The sequence below is a fragment of the Girardinichthys multiradiatus genome, chromosome 8 (assembly GCF_021462225.1).
Source record: "Girardinichthys multiradiatus isolate DD_20200921_A chromosome 8, DD_fGirMul_XY1, whole genome shotgun sequence".
NCBI classification, from domain to species: Eukaryota; Metazoa; Chordata; class Actinopteri; order Cyprinodontiformes; family Goodeidae; genus Girardinichthys; species Girardinichthys multiradiatus.
Genome location: NC_061801.1, coordinates 37,190,910 through 37,207,215, shown reverse-complemented (window position 1 = coordinate 37,207,215; position 16,306 = coordinate 37,190,910). Strand labels below are relative to the sequence as shown.

Genomic DNA, 16,306 nt, shown 5'->3' with positions numbered 1-16,306 from the left:
GGATGTGACAAAGCCATGTGTTCAACAGTGTCGATGCAACTCCTTGCAAAAGTTTTCAAATTTTTTTCTGAATATATTTACTTCAGATTTTATGTGATAGATCAACACAAGGAGTGCATAATTGGGAAGTGGAAGAAAAATGGTTTTCAATATTTTTTGCAAATCTAAATCTGAAAGATTTGATGTGCATTTGTATTCAGTCCCTCTGAGTCCATACTTTCATTAATCACAGCTGCAGGTATGTTTGGGTATGTCTCTACTAGTTTTGCACATTTGGCTGCTCGGATGGGAGCACTTTAAATAGATATCTTATATCTACTGTCTGCACAAGTTTGCGTCATAGCGGACAGTAGCAAGTTCAAGAAAATTCAGCGGGAAGCAGACTTTGCCAGACTGTAGCCGCCTCCACTCCAAGGTGCTCCACTTTTATTTTAGTCATGCAATACAAATGGTTTTACAGCACAGCGGCACTCGTGCAGCTTTTAGTCTGAAAGCCTCTTCATCCATCTAGGGACTGATACTTTTGCCTGATTTTTGGAAAATAGCTCAAGCTCAGTCAGATCTGATGGAGGGTGTCCAACATAAAGTTTTCTTGCCACAGATTCTCAGTTTGATCTAATTGATCCTCTTGTTTCTCTAGCTGTATGTTTGAGGCTGTTGACTTGCTGGAAGGCAAACCTCCACCCCATTCTCCAGACTTTATCGGCTTCAACAGTTTTTTTCCAGGATCGTCCTGTATTTAGCAACGTTCATCTTCCCATAAACTCTGCATACAATCAGCTTTCTGTTTGCAGAGGAGCATCTGCACATAAGTTTTCAAATCACCTTGTGGCTCTCTCTCTCTTGTCTCTATGTTGGTGTTGTGACTATGAATCTGAATATATTAATTAATATTTAATATTAATACTTTAATATTTTATCAAATAATATTTTGGTCTGTTAAGGGTTGTCCTGTGAATACCAGCCTAGTAAGGCAGTGGTAATAGGAAAAAATCAAAAGGGATGAGCCAAGCTCTGACATTATTGAACAGCATAAACTCTGCACATACATGGAATGAATTCACACAATTTCTTAAAATACAAGAATTTATTAACAAAAATAAGTCAACTCAAAGTCAAACATATTTCAATCAACAAACTCTTTACTTTGCTAAAATAATCCAACTAAACTACCAAGCAGAATTAAAGAATAATGAAGACTAATGGACTATGTACAATATAAACAAGTTGATTAAAGATGATTGAAAACGATGATCAAAAGAGTGATGCAACATTACCATGTAATGTTTATGTTTGAGAACCAAGGATTATCTTGAAGAATCCGGAAATGAAGTTAAATTAGTCTTGGAACCAACTTAGGCAATAATCAGCAAACATCTAGACAACCATTCACAATGCAAGATTAGATAAAATATTATTTTAATAAAATAATGTTTTAAAGAATGATCTGCTGAATAAAACCAACCTTCTGGATGAATAATTTCTCAACGGTGTCTCATTAGCTGCCTTTATTTATTAAAATCATATTTAAAGAAATATTACTAAGTAAATGGTAAAATATTTAAGGAAATATTTTGGAAAAGAGCCAAATCTTTCTGGAGAAATTGGAGCTTAATGGTGTTTACTTAGTTATCAAGTTTAGTAAAATAATGTTTAGTTAACTATTATTTACTGGATTGAAAACTAACAACCTTTCTGGGTAAATATTATTTGGCAGCAAGCACGTAGGGTTGCCAACTCCTTGATAAATAAATAAGGGACACCTCCTGGTAGGACCGCCCAACCCCACTGTCTGCACATCTACCGGCCTGGTGATTTTTTTTCACCCTTTTTCTTTGTGTGAAATTACTTTGGAAACATTGGACTCGAATCCAAGTTTAATTCGATGCATGTTTTGACTGATACAAATATCCATGGAAAAACTATTATTCAGCAATTTATAAAATAATTTATTCTTTTTGCAAAATAAAATCCCTAGACAAAAACAAATATCCTTCTGAAATAAATAAACCACTATTGAAAAGACCTCCGTCCTGCTTAACTTAAAACAATATAAGAAAGCATAACAGTATAATGCAAAACATTTTCGTAATAGTGCATTTAGTGCAAACAAAAAGTCTGTAGAAAAGATGTAAACATAAACACTTGTGCCTTAAAGGCCATGACTGTACAGTTGTGGTGAAAAAAATATTGAACTAGTGAACTAAAAACTGCAGTGCTGAATTATGTGGAAACAACCTATTTTTTTCCATTTATATTTCATTTGAGCTCTTGCTGCTGCAAGGAGTTGTTTGCTTTTCAGGACCACCGAGCAAAACTCTGAGCAGGACATTTCATTAATTAGACTGACAATTAGCTCACTTCTCATTAATTCTGTAGAACATTTGTTCCTCACATCTGTCCACTTATTTTTCATGATGGAGAAAATATTTTCCACAAACCCACTAGAAGAAGGGATGCTGAGGACAAAGGGTACAATAGCCTGGATGTTGGGGATGTCAGCTGCCTGAAGAACTTGCATCCACCTTTCTGCTGTTCCACTGGACTGCCACTTCGCCTTTTCCCGAGAGACTGTAGTGAGGCACTCTAGTAGGCAGTTTGCAGGAACACATTCCTCATAAAGCTCATCCATCCATCCAGCTTTCACGGTGTCCGTAGATCTCCTGCGGCGGAAGCACGGAGCGCTGGTTACGAGCGCTGAACCAGCACGCGCCTTTTTTGTCGCGTAAGCGGCAAGGAGACGCGAATCGACGTCTGTATCTATCCTTAGCAACGGTACCTGCTGGCCAATGAGATGAGCCGAAATATTCTGTCAGCTCATTGGTCACAGAGCAGGATATGGCTGGTAATGAATTTAATGTTAAATATAAAGCACACCATCATTTATTAATTCTATTGACATTTTAGTGAAGATTTTTGATCCACCTAATAATACGGGACTACGTGCGTCCCGTTTCAGCTCAATACGGGATGCGAACTTTTTATTCTAAATATGGGACGATTCCGTTTTTCAAGGGACGGTTGGCAACTCTACGAGCACGTGTTCTTAGCTGTTAGCAGTTGAAGCTAACAAAAGAAGCTGCTAGCTTAGCAACAGAAACAAACACACACCTTTAAAATACCGTTAATAAAAGGGTTAAGATGCATAATAGCGGACGGCGCGTTATGATCAATCTTCTGTGTTTAAAATCACCCTTTAAATAAAGTTTTCTTGACTTTGTAAACACACAAACAAAGAACACAAAAGGAGCACGTGCTGAGCAGATAGCCTTTTAGCACCAAGATAGCTGAGTTCAACACAAACAAAACCAAACTTCATAAAATGAAAAATTTTTAGATCATTTCATTCTAAATCACTTCTATCACTCTCTGGCCAAGACCTAACCTCATGAACCGTGGTGAGGAAAAGTGTCTGGGCGACGACAAAGTTTGAAGAAACGTCCACAGTCAACAAACAGTTAGCTACAGCTAACCTCCTTAGCTGTGGGGAGTGGCTCGTTCTGTCGGGCGACCAAACTGTACGTTACCGTAACCATGGTGATGCTGCTCCTGTTGTCCTCCTTTCAGAAACACATAGTGCATATTTTTTTAAAACTCCAGCATACATGCATGATAGAAAACAGTGTGACATCTGCTTAAGTCTCATCTGAGACACTTTTAAGATTTTCATTTGTAGACATTTTTGAAAAAATATGTATAATTTTCTGTTCTATGTGATAGATGTTGGTCTATCACATACACAGAAAATCTGAAATCGCAAATTTAACACCCTCAGAGTTAAAATGAACACTTTCCCAGGGTTTATATGGGAACCACTGGCAAAGTGTTAAATTAAAATTTTTTATTTAGTTAAAATTATTAACACTAGGCGGTGTTGCTTAACAAACTCTTACAGTGTTAAATATTAACACTACAGGATGACTTAAAATTATTAACACTGTGACAGTGTTGTCTAATAAACTCTTAAAGTGTTAAATATTAACCCTAACACCTCACCCTAACCCAAACCCCTAACCCTAACACCTGCTACACGACCGAGGACGTTTAGAAAAAACATTAAAATGAATTGGCTACTTAACCTAAATTGTTCAAAACTATATTTTAGAGAGGAATGTAGTTTAACGTTAACCCACGATGTCTTAACATGACATGAAATAAACGCTAACGTTCGGGCAGGTCTGCTTGAAGTTAGCAAAAAACGGCGACAAAAACTTGTTATAAATGCCAATAAATTTTAATCTGTCCCCAAATTTAGAAACAACGAGTCAGCGTAAACACATTTTAATAAAAGTAGCAATGGCACGATGACTAATTTGTGAAATTTTACTCACCAGTCTCTCCTTCTCATGCGCCATGTGAGTGTGAGAAAATGGCTGCTGACAAATTCTTTCACGGGGGGTACCTGTCCAATTACCCGGATGTTCAAAGTGTCACTCATTAGTGTTAAATACCGTCAACTCCGTGATTTGACACCAACACTCTTATGTTTCATTAGTGGAGATTTGATACTACCAAAATCAACACCAATACATCAACACTTCACGCTGAAAAAGCCTAACACCAGCATTTTAACACTGATGAATTTGTTGTGTAGAAGTGTGTGTTTCAAAGCATTTTGCAAGATATTATAGACAGTTAAAATATTAACAACAGCTCAAAGTATAGGTGCTTTTCTCTATTAGTGTGTGTAATAAAGCCGAGCTGCTCCGCTGTTTTGTATCAACCTTTACGCATGAACAGAGGATGAGGAGGTAGATGAGGGGATTAGAGTCTCCTGATAAGCATTTTGGGACAATTTGGGATTTTGTTTCGAGCTGACTGGGTTTTGTTGCCTCAGAACTAAAGTTATTATCTCCCAAACACAAACCCAGATTGTAAAATTGATCCATCTGGGTCGCCGTGCTCGGAGGGATTGACTGTCTCTCTGCGCTCATTTACTGAGAAGGAATAATTTCAATTGTTCCACAGAAGAAATGTCGATAAAGATTTCAACAGAAGCATTTAGCTTTTTTCTTCACAAGAAGTGAAGGAAGACGGATAAAAAATATGATTAATGCAAGGAGGTGTTTGCCTTGGATGCCTGAAGATTCAGGATTTTTTTCCACGTAAAATAAGATTAAATAGGAGTTGTTAGAAACCGTAGGCGGGAAAAGTGGATAAATCAGCTGCTTCTGCAAAGTAATCATTAGCTTCTTATTGGACCGCCTTTAGCTACTTGACCAAATACTATGTTAACCCTGATACTTTTCAGGAAATTTCTTTACATATGCTGACAGTTTAAAAATGTGGGATTAATAGTCACTATACTTTTACACAATACTGTGTAAAAGTCTTAAACCATCCTGATTTCTCTGGAGTTTTATGAAAGTCTCTTAGAGTTTTTTTTACTGGAGTAGACTTTTTCCCATTTTCAGCCCAGTTCCATAACCAGGTTTCAATCAGAGCTTCAAAATACAAAAAGAAGAAACAGCAGCAAGAAATTAAACAGCTAGTTGGAAAATAATTGAAAACTGCATTTAAACTGAAACAGGCTGTTCATCGGTTGATCAAACGTTTTAAAATTAGTTTAAAAAAGTTAGAATCTGTGCATAAATCTGGCTTTTATGTTACTTTCTGTTGTTCTGTCACGCCCCAAAATGGCAAAGGGAAGAAACATGGCAGGATTGTTGAGACGCACAAGCAAGCGTTTTTGTAACAGGCTGTTGCTGCAGGCCTTTTAAATTTCCTGAAATACTGAGACTTATGGGACAAAAAGTCCAACGGTTGACTCAAAATTATCTGCACTGAGTCGGAGGACCTAATGGGCTGGAAGATTTCTGACCCACATTAAGTCCCTTTCTGACGCCAACTGCTACCCGATAACCATAAAGAGGAAAACAAACACATTTTCAGCCCTTTTAGCTCAGTTTAGTTTTCAGTTAGTGTGCTTAAACTTTTGCTCAGCTGATGAGCAACCTGTTTCAGTTTAAATGCAGTGTCCAGTATTTTGCCCAGCTTATTTGTTTTGTTTCTTTGTCCTGTTTCTTCCTCTTGCATTTTGAAGCTCAACTTACAAACAGGTTCTGATCCAGCAGCTTAAAATTGACAGCTTGCATCTTTTTTTATTGTATTTTTTCAGTGTTTGATCAGGGGAAAACATCTCTGAAAAAGCTGATTTAAAGTAGCAGCGTTGACTGTGGGTTTCTGTAACAGGCCCCACCTGCAAGTTTAAAACAGAATCTGAAAACCTGCCGATGTGGATACTGTTGGGATTACACAGCATATTTATATAGCTGTGAAACATGTTTGTCTGGCAGCTTAAATTTCCAGAGTATAATCATGAACATTCGACCTGCAGTAACACCGGACCACACATTCTGGATTCAAGGATGGATTGGTGGCCACAGCTTGATTTCTGATCTAAGAATTATCTCAGGATCAGGTCCGATATTGATTTTGGACCGTATCAGCCTCGTTTAAATACATTTTGTCTTCTGATTGTCCACTTTCCTAGTTTTCCTTAAACAGTCCCACCTGAAAAGATGACAAGAATGGATAAATCAATGAGAGACGGTTTAAAACGTTAACACAGAACAGTCCCTACCACCTGACATTACAGAGCTTTTTCACTCCTTTCTCACACTGGAGACTCGTGTTTGTTGCAAACGAGTCTTGATCATTTGGATCTTCAACCTTGTTCACTTTAATTTCTCCAAGCTAGTAACAGCCACATGGGGACACGCTGATCTCCAGCAGGATTGCACATACAAAAAGCTATCAGAGAGCAATGAGGCACAGCTTAAAGCAATTGGTTGTAGATACTTTAAAAATGGAGGGCAGGCTACTATATGGTCATTTCATCTGGGAGCAGGAGAACCTTTGCAAAATTGGTTTCTTTTCTCTATAATCTCACATTTTCACCTACTGCTTCACTTCAGTGTTCCCTGCAGAAGCATCCCATGGTCTGTGCCAACGCCTGTGGTTTGAATGTTTTAGCTCCATAAAATCATATTAAACTATCTGAACTGCGGATTGATGGATGAGTTCTTCTCTTTGAGTTTGTAAAATGTCTGTTTGCTGTTTTGTTGTTGTCTCCTCAGGTGCTGAAGGGCAGCAAGAAGCTGAGTCTCTCAGTGCGTTCAGTAGGTCGGATCCCCGGTGGCTACGTCACCAACCACATCTATACCTGGGTGGATCCTCAGGGTCGGAGCGTGTCCCCTCCTCCTGATCTGCCCGAGCATCGGAGCGCCACGCTCAGAAGAACCGACAGCCAGCGACGCAGTAACATGCAGCTCCTTCAGGAGGGCGACGAAAAGAAGGTACAGCCATGCCAAACAAACCCAAGAGCTCTGCAGCAGCATTTTTACCAAAACCCTTCGACTGAGGATTTATTGGCCCTCTAACCTGGTTTATTTACATTTAAAAATTTAAATTTATCTTAAATAGATTTAAGAAACCCCCCAAAAGGTTGGTTAAATTAGGACAATGTTTGTGTAATAAATGCTATTCCTACCAATTATTAATATCAGTTGTGTAAAATGGAAAAATACATATTTACTAATCTAATGAATAAATATTTAGAAATATCATTTAAACAAGCTTTAACAAATTTACTAAATAAATAAAAAACATAATTAAAGGTTTTTTAAATATACTATTAAATAATTAAAAGCTTCTCCATTCAAATTTGACCGCAGTATGTACCTTTAAATATATGTAATTATTTTTATATTTATTTTATATTCTCTGTGGTAAAGACTTGCATGGAACATTTTAAATGATCACTAAAGCTCATCATATAGATCCTAACATGGGACTAATTATGCACACCAACTGTATGTTTTCAATTTTAGATAAAGACACATTTAGCAATCATTTAGTGACTTATTTATTGAAAGAAATTGTACTTTTGGACCTCCTTAACTGGCTGCTGTCTTTAGCGTGTTATACTAGCAATTACTAGCAATTAGGATGATAGTGGTTAACGTTAGTAGCACCAACATTTCTGTGTGAAATTCCTTGAGAATGTGAAAAGGTTAGCAACAAGTCCAAATCCAGCATTTTCCATGACAGTGGTACAAAGCTCAAACAGATAATACAGTTTGCTCTAATTTGCTCACCCTTCCTGTTATCTGCCGAAAGTCTTGCTCTCTCTTCATGTCGCAGCCTCAGTGAACAGCCTGCTTTTGAATGTCTTCTTACACCTTTTGTGCTCCCTGTGATTTCATTTTTAAACCCCTCACTTGTATTGAAACTAGCTAACTTTGACTCTTCTTCCCACAGTGAAAACTTCCACACTGAAGAGTATTCCTGTTAGTACACAGGTTCACTGGCCGGAAAATGGTCCATTCTTTTGAGTTTACGACCAGCTGCTAACTATTCTCTTTTCTTTGCCAAATTTTACATACAATATATACAATTGTATGTTATAACATTTTTAGACAGGGTAAAATAAAATTGGTACAAAACGGAAGATTAAAAAGGAAAAAACAAACAGTTGCACCAAGAATCTCAGAAAAACCACACCTCGTCACCATCTTGTGACCTACAGGAAAGGAGCTGTCAAAAGGATTTAAAAGATTTATTACTCTGGATATTTTAATTTTCCATCATCTGAGAGCTGCTCATTAATCTTGATGGCTCCAAGTCTTTGAATACTGACTGTAGTTATTACTACACAGATTACTTTGAGAATCCAGTGTAATAGTTAAAGTGTCTATTTTACATTAATCTTCTGGTTTTCCACTTAAAGGGCTGGGTATGGCTGTCTGTCCGTCTATCTGTCTTCCACTTATTAAGGTCAGCTCATTGGGGAAAAAGGGTTCCTCTGCTTATTCTGGGGGGTCACAAGGCATTACCAGGCTGGAAAAGGATATTTAGTCTCTCCTACAACTTATGGTTCTGCACTGGGGTCTCCTCCAACTGGCATCTTCAGATGCCTGAACCACCTTGGTAAACTTCTTTCTCTATCTGCCTTTGTGTCTAGTTCAAGATTTAGATGCATGTGCAAACTCACGTTTTCACACATGAACCACCTTGAAATACCTACCTGCATCTGCCCCTATGTGTGGGGGGACAACTACCACTGCACATAACATAGTAAAACATGGTGGTGGAAGAATTATGCCGTGAGCAAAGAAGCTGGTGAGAGTTGATGGGAAGATGGATGGATGTAATCACTGATTAATTCAGCAAGACAAGACATATTTATCATTTTTCTTCAATTTCACAGCTATTCAATTACTTGTGTTGCTCAGCCACATTAAATCCCAGTAAATACATTAAAGTCTGTGCTCATAATGTTACAACACATAAGAAAGTTCCAGGGGTACTAATATTGTCCAAAGATTTTTCTGTAAATGCATCCTACAAATGTACCAGACCAGTGAGACTCAGATTCACAAAGTGGGAGCAATTAATTGATTTTGTGAGACCAGGCGATGCTAGGGGACACTGTGTGGAGCCAATAAAATGATGGCTCTGGTAATTAAAACTTTTCTCAGCGTCCTGCATAAATGTCAGAGAACCTGAACACAGTAATTTTCCCTAAGGTGATCCGAGGTGACGTTCTTGCCTCCAAAACGCAGACAGTTGTTATTAAAACAAGAGAGCGGCACAATGTTTGCTGAAAGAAACACTCTCACTCCAGACTGTAAAATTAAAAAGGCTGCCTTTGGTCTCCAAATGTAGATATTTAAAAGTGCTAACTTATTATTTATTTTCCAAAAAGTTCATTTATTTTTTTATCCCAGTAAAACTTCATTTTATATATTAAATCTCAAAGGCTGAAGGGTGAATTTATAAACCATACTCCTATAATTTACAGTTTGTCATACAAATAATTTTGACATTAGATGATTTTTCCATTAAGTAACCAAACAGCTTCAAGGGGAAAACAGAAAGCTGTAGATAAAACCATAAAGATGTAAGAAGACCTAAAGGCAGTAAACAAAGAAAGCATAATATAGCTACTTGACTCTCAGCCAGTGGGTTAGAATATACATTAGCTTTATTATTATAAGAAAAATGAACCCTTCATAAGCTCTTTAGCCTCTGGGACTGACTGTATAAATAAAGCCTCTTGACGTATTGAATAAATCAAGTATGAAACAGTAACGGGTTGTTCAAAATATGTAGCTCAACTCTTCCATGATATCAAGTTTTAGGATTTAATCTTTTAAACCTTAATAAACTAAAATAAGAGTTGAATCAAACACAAACATGCATGACGAACCTATTGTCTGCTCTCTGGCTGTAAGGGTCATGCACACACACTGATATCCTGCACAGCTGTGAGCTTTCAGAAATAGAGCTGGCAATGTGGAACGACAGGAGGTATGAGGTGGCATCTCCAGAGCACTAGACATAAAATCTGTCGGCAGTGTTTCTGTACCGTTGCCTTCAATCCATAACACCAGACAAACTCAGCAACCCTGTTGTTGGCCAAGTAAAAGCTTCAAACCTAAATTTTATACCTAACCTCCTAACCCGTCTTGTCCGAAATTATTTCTAAATCATGTTGACGTTTTTGAATCCTGAGACTGCCTCCGAGCAGAAATCGTACATCATCATCATCATCATCACTCCCTACACCCAGATGCTAGCTTGCTCTTGTAGGACATTTCTATTAAAATGGTTCCAGTTCTTAACCATAGATGGTGCTATAGCCAGTTCCTAACTGGTTCTGTAAAAGAACCGGTTGCTTTCCACCACCCCAGAGCCAAGTCGGAGCCACGTCATTATGAACGTCTCGCCCAATTAAAGGGTGACCCTCCCCCTGTTTAGTTTTTGATACATAGACACAGTTTAACCGCACAAACCGTGTTATTTTTCCAGTATCCCTGCTAACAGATGTCCTAAAATATCCCATTCAACTTCTTAATGCGGTTCTTTAGTGGAAGCCGGTAGTGTTCTGTGGACAACAAGAGGTGTGGTCTTTAAAGACTAACAATGTTAAATAACCGATTTCGTACTGGAATTAATGGATCAGCTGTGAGTGCAGCTCTACGCACCACATTGACCTTTTTAAACTCTGACAGAAAATTAGAAAATCTCCAAATCCTGATGAAGTGACACCAGCAGCTCAGTGAAACCAGATATTCCAACCAAAGAAGTGCACTGAACGTTGAATCAGTATGGTCGTAATACCGTTTTTATAAACTTTAGATGGTTTCTTGCTCAAATTAAATACTACATTATGTTTTACCTCCATCAATAATTACTGACTGAGCAGCTTGGTTTTATTGTTTAAGGAAATGTGTGCTTCTCTAATGAAAAAAAAAACTAAATAGAGAAAGTAACAAAACACGGGAAATTAAAAGCAAAATGATTAGAATCTCTTCGTTTTTTCTTTGCTAAAATGAATGTTGATGGACAGGGAGGCCTTGTAGAACATTTCCACCTATGGAGCTCTCTCAGTGGGAAAAGATGAACCACTGGCGTAAGGTATACCATTTTTTTATTTGTTCACAAAGCTTTATCCATACCTTCATGTTCTACACCTGCTTCTTCCTGCGCATATCTCCAGCAGTCAGCTTAAGTCAATCCTAGAGCCAAGAAAGAATCTAATATCCATCCGTACAAATCCTCATTTTTGTCCAATCTCTTCAGGAGGCAACGGGCTGTTTTTCTTATATTCCTTCAGACACAGCTGCTGGAAAAGTAGAGGACAGCTTTGGTGGAGTTGGTGTCTTTTTTTTCTTATTTGGCAACGCTTGAAAATAAAACAATTTCCTGAAGAGTTTCTGGGCGGCGTGCCACGGAGCACTGGCAGGCAACCACAGACAATAACAGAAACAGCTGTTTCCACATGTTTGTCTCCATGTGTTTTGCTCATTAGATGGTTAAAGTGAATGTTTGTTTGTTTTTTTTATTTGCTTTAGTCTTCCGTTTATGCAATGAGAATCCCAAAGCGTCCTCAGCACACCGGAACCCTATTTCTCTGCTGCATAGCTTCTGTAACCAACTTTAAATGTTGACTTTGCTCCTAAAACTTTTGTTATTCTCTCTTAGTGGATTTCCGAGATTGAAAAGTGATTGACAGAGGGAGAATTTAGCAGTCGAAGAGAATGCTTGAGGTGTTAACGTGTTCCAGGTCATTTCCTGATTAATATGTCATGTAGTATTCCAGTTCCTTATTAAAGGTCTTGGTGAGATGTGTCAGTTCAGCCTTGCTTCTTAGATGCATCATTATATCCGTCCCATTCATGCAGAAAGATATGTATTGAAGTAGACATCTTAATTAATCTTGGAGATGGCCTGAATTATCTTCCACCCCTTTATCTAAATGATGAGTTTTCAACAAGTATTTACTTCCTCATTAGTTCCTTTTTGAAGTACTCCTACTCTCTCAGATGGAGTGAAACATAGTGCCCTTTACAATCATTGGCTCTCCTGCTGCTGTGTTTGGTGCAACTCTCCTATTTCAGAACCCTGCAGTCTAAAACATTGCTAGGGTGTTTTGAAGCAAAACAGGCCCACAGCATCATAGACTCCCCACCGTAGTGAACAGTAGACACAAAGAGCCTTTCTACAGTCTACGTCTTGGTTTCATGCCAGGCCCACCTGAAAGTGTTGCTGCTGAAAAGCTTATAAGACCAAAGCACACAGTCCCAGTAAAAGTCCCTGCAGAGTTGAGCAAACCTCCACATGTTTATGTTTGTTATGGTAGGACAGACAGTTTTTTCCCTGAAATACCATCCAAAAACTAGTAGGCATTCAGATACCATCTAATGGTTATTATGGATACTTGGTCAAAAGACTGAACTTTTTTGGATTATTGTCATTTTGTATCTCTCTTCTCATCCTCCTCACTATAGCAGATACAGCTGGGTCTTCATCCAGTGTCATTTTACTGTTGTAGTTGTTTTCATGTGCATTATGTCCTGATTTCAGCAACCATCACCTGAAAAAAAAGGGAAATCAGTTTGCAACTGTAGAATAAAATCTAAATTTTTAGATCCTTACCATTTTCTGATGATTTTTTTTAACTCCATCATGGTCATGCCTACAAAATAGATCATAGTAATGTATTAAAGGTAATAAATAGATGTCCAGTTTGTGGGTCTCAGAAGCTGGGTGGTTTAGCAGCTTTTTATCTGAGTTCATGCTACTGGATGCTGAGAAGGTGATCTATAGATGTTCTTACATCCTTCAATTAATTTTCCACACACAGCTAGTTTTTGGATCTATAAGTTTCTTCTGTTTAACATATTTATGTCCCTGTTGGGAACCTAATGATCCTATGCCCCATTTTTAAACTTGTAACATAGATTTATTGCTGCAGGCTTAGTTTTAGGTTTGTTCCTCTTTTTCCTCTGACAGTGTTTCATTAAACGGACGTGTTATCGGTCTCTTCTGTCTTATTAAGAGCCTGACTCCATAGTCATTGTCATAAATCTGAAGCACATTTTCCAAACCTGTGATGTTTATGGAGCATCTCGTGTGCTTCAGTCTGTTTTTATCTGTTGTTCTGCCTGTCACAAACAGGTGAACCTGGTTCTGGATGACGGACGGTCTCTGGGTCTGATGATCAGGGGGGGAGCTGAATACGCTCTGGGAATTTACATCACCGGAGTGGACAAGGGATCAGCAGCAGAGTACGGAGGACTCAAGGTATTCCTGTTTGCATCATTTTTATCTAAAATTTAAAAATATATAAAATGTGTCACCAAAACTGCGACGACTTGTTTAAAGCATATCAAGATTAAAGAATAAGGCACTGACATTAATTTTCTTCTAATCACGTTCAATGAAATACCACCTTGATTTTGCTGCATGAATAAACAAGATTGATGATCTTTCTTGGAGCTCCCCAAGGCTGTGTGTTGGGAAATGTCCAGTAAATCTCGTTTGGGGTTGGATTGTTTACCAGAGTTAGCACTGGAACAAATATTGTGTGAATATTTGGGTTTTAGGGTCAAAGTGCCTTTAGAAACAGAAGAAAGAAAGCAGCAGACGTATTCGGGAGACATATTAGGCCTACAAACTGGATCTGACACTGCGTGGTTCTGTTTTAGATTTTCTAACAGTGCTGTGAGGAAGAGTTTAAAACTTACACATCCTGTTTGCTCACTTAGAAATAAATCTGGTGTCCAGACTTCTGGAATTACCTTCCCAAAGGCCCAGCCTGAGCCCTGCTAAACATTTCTGGGTCTGTGCCAGGAAATTAATTAAAACAAAGTTGTTCGCCCAATATTTGTTCTTCAAAATCATTTAAGTGGTTTGCTGTGTCATTATTCCACCCTGTAAACAGAACAGTTCATTACAAGCTTAAAGTTAAAATCGCATTCAAGCTGATGAGTGGATAAAACACCTCATTTGAACTGTTTGATCAGCCGTAATCTCCAAAACGTTTTGTGAAAGCTTCCCTTTAGCAGATTGTTTTACACAGGTCAGGTTGCTGTGATTTACTGCCGGGTCAGGAAGTGTCAGCAGGACTCGCTCAGAGATCCTCTCTGTCTCTTTGCTGGTTCTGTGGATCGTGTACTTTATATAAATATAAATCTGTCATCCACACGGTGTCTTTGTGCTGGCTGAGGAGTTTTCTTTATGACAACAGCTGCTGGAGAGCTTTTAGTCCATGTCACCTTGTTTTCTTTATGTTCCCATACAACCTGCATGGGACTATCATCTGTTAGCTTAAAATGTGTCTTGCATATAGACAATGAAAAACTGTCTTAAATGCAGTTCTTTTTGCATCAGATGGTGGGAACTTGTAAACACTACCGCTGAGTTACTCTTCATCCTCTGAATGAAGCAGAAATGTATGCAGATTTTAGTAAGAAGGGTAAAACAGCAAAGACACACAGTAGTCTGATCCAGAGCAATGGGTTTTTAATGTTATTTGGCAACAATCTACACAAGTACTCAATTCATTTATAAATTCAAAGTTTTCCAGTTAGTTTGTCCCATGCAGGTCCAGTTTTATACTTGTGGTAGTCAGGGATGCTCTGCAGAACAATCAGAAAGACTGAGCAAGCTCAGACTTTCAAACTGTCATGGCTGTTAAAGGTTGAAGATCCTGCTGAGAAGTTTAGGAATAAATCAAAAGGCACATGATGCAGCTCTTTCCTTCCACACTGTCGGGGTTAACAACATGACGCAGACAGACTGCAGTGATGAAGGTAACTGGGAATTCTCCAAAGACTGTGCAGATAAAGCACCAGTGACACAGTAAAGCTGATAAAGATGTCAGCTCTCATTTAGCCTGGTCTTTTTATTTTAGTCAAAGTCGCAAAAAGTTGCACCTAGAATTATAAGTTTAGGAACATTTGTTCTCGTTAGTTTGTTTGCTTGAAGAACCACAGAACTAATTGTTCGATTGGACGGCCCAGGCAGTAATTTGAACTTATTTTAGCTTTGCTACTATGCTGACATCAGTAGGCCGATAGTATAAACTGATTTCAATCTGTTATTTCAGTCAGTGTTAGATTTTACAGGCATATTTTTCATAGTAGTACCCTAATTAATATGAATATAGTCTTACTGATGACAGGTCAGAAAGTACATACTAATATATTTTTTGCTTTCTTTTTATTTACATAAATTTGATTTATTTTAATATATATATATATATATTATACTTTTTCAAATTTTAAACATTTTTGAGACCTTCTACATTTATTTTCATTTTATTTTTACTGTATTAATATTTGACTTATTTTGTTTATCCTTCTCTCCTGATAGGTTTTTTCTTAATATTTATACAGATTTTCATACAAATTTAACATTTTATTTTTACTGTATTTAAGTTCAGTTTTTCTTATTTTCTGTCAAAGATGGGTAAGAATGCAGCACACTTTTATTCTATTTTTCTAATTAACAACTCTTCTCTATGTTTTGTAAAAAATTATATTTGATTTTCTTATTTGAAATCCTACTTCCCCTGCAACACAATACATGCTTTTGAGCTTGTAGAGAACACCACAAACATTTGTCCTGGCAAGAGATTTTGTTCCCTGAGCTATTGATCTCTGCAGCTCCTCTAGAGTAACCATGGTTCTTTTGGCACCTTCTCATATTAATGCTCTCCTGGCGCAGTCTGTCAGTTTAGGTGGACATCCATGTCTTGGTAGGTTTGCAGATGGTCCATCCTCTTTCCATGTTCAGATGATGGATTGAACAGAGCTCTGTGAGTTGTTCAAAGATTTTCTGTTAGAACCTAACCCTGCTTAAACTTCACCACAACTTTAACCCCTTGACCCTGCCTGCTGTGTTCCTTGGCCTCCATGATGCTGCTAGTTCTTTTTATTTTTTTAACCATGTCCTGTCTGGCAGAGTAGCGGTCAGAATTGATGTCTGAGTACTAAGAAAAAGCCCAACAGAT

The 16,306-nt window shown here is 37.9% G+C and overlaps 1 protein-coding gene across 5 annotated transcripts in view; it reads left to right on the top strand.

Annotated features, from left to right (window-relative positions):
- The window catches only part of whrna (whirlin a), a 213,493-nt gene that overhangs the window by 96,931 nt on the left and 100,256 nt on the right, over positions 1-16,306 (top strand). For all 5 annotated transcript variants that reach the window (XM_047373386.1, XM_047373384.1, XM_047373388.1 and 2 more), the window contains exons 2-3: positions 7,080-7,298; positions 13,468-13,593. In XM_047373386.1, coding sequence (XP_047229342.1) covers positions 7,080-7,298; positions 13,468-13,593 — 345 coding nt within the window. The remainder of the gene's footprint in view (positions 1-7,079; positions 7,299-13,467; positions 13,594-16,306) is intronic.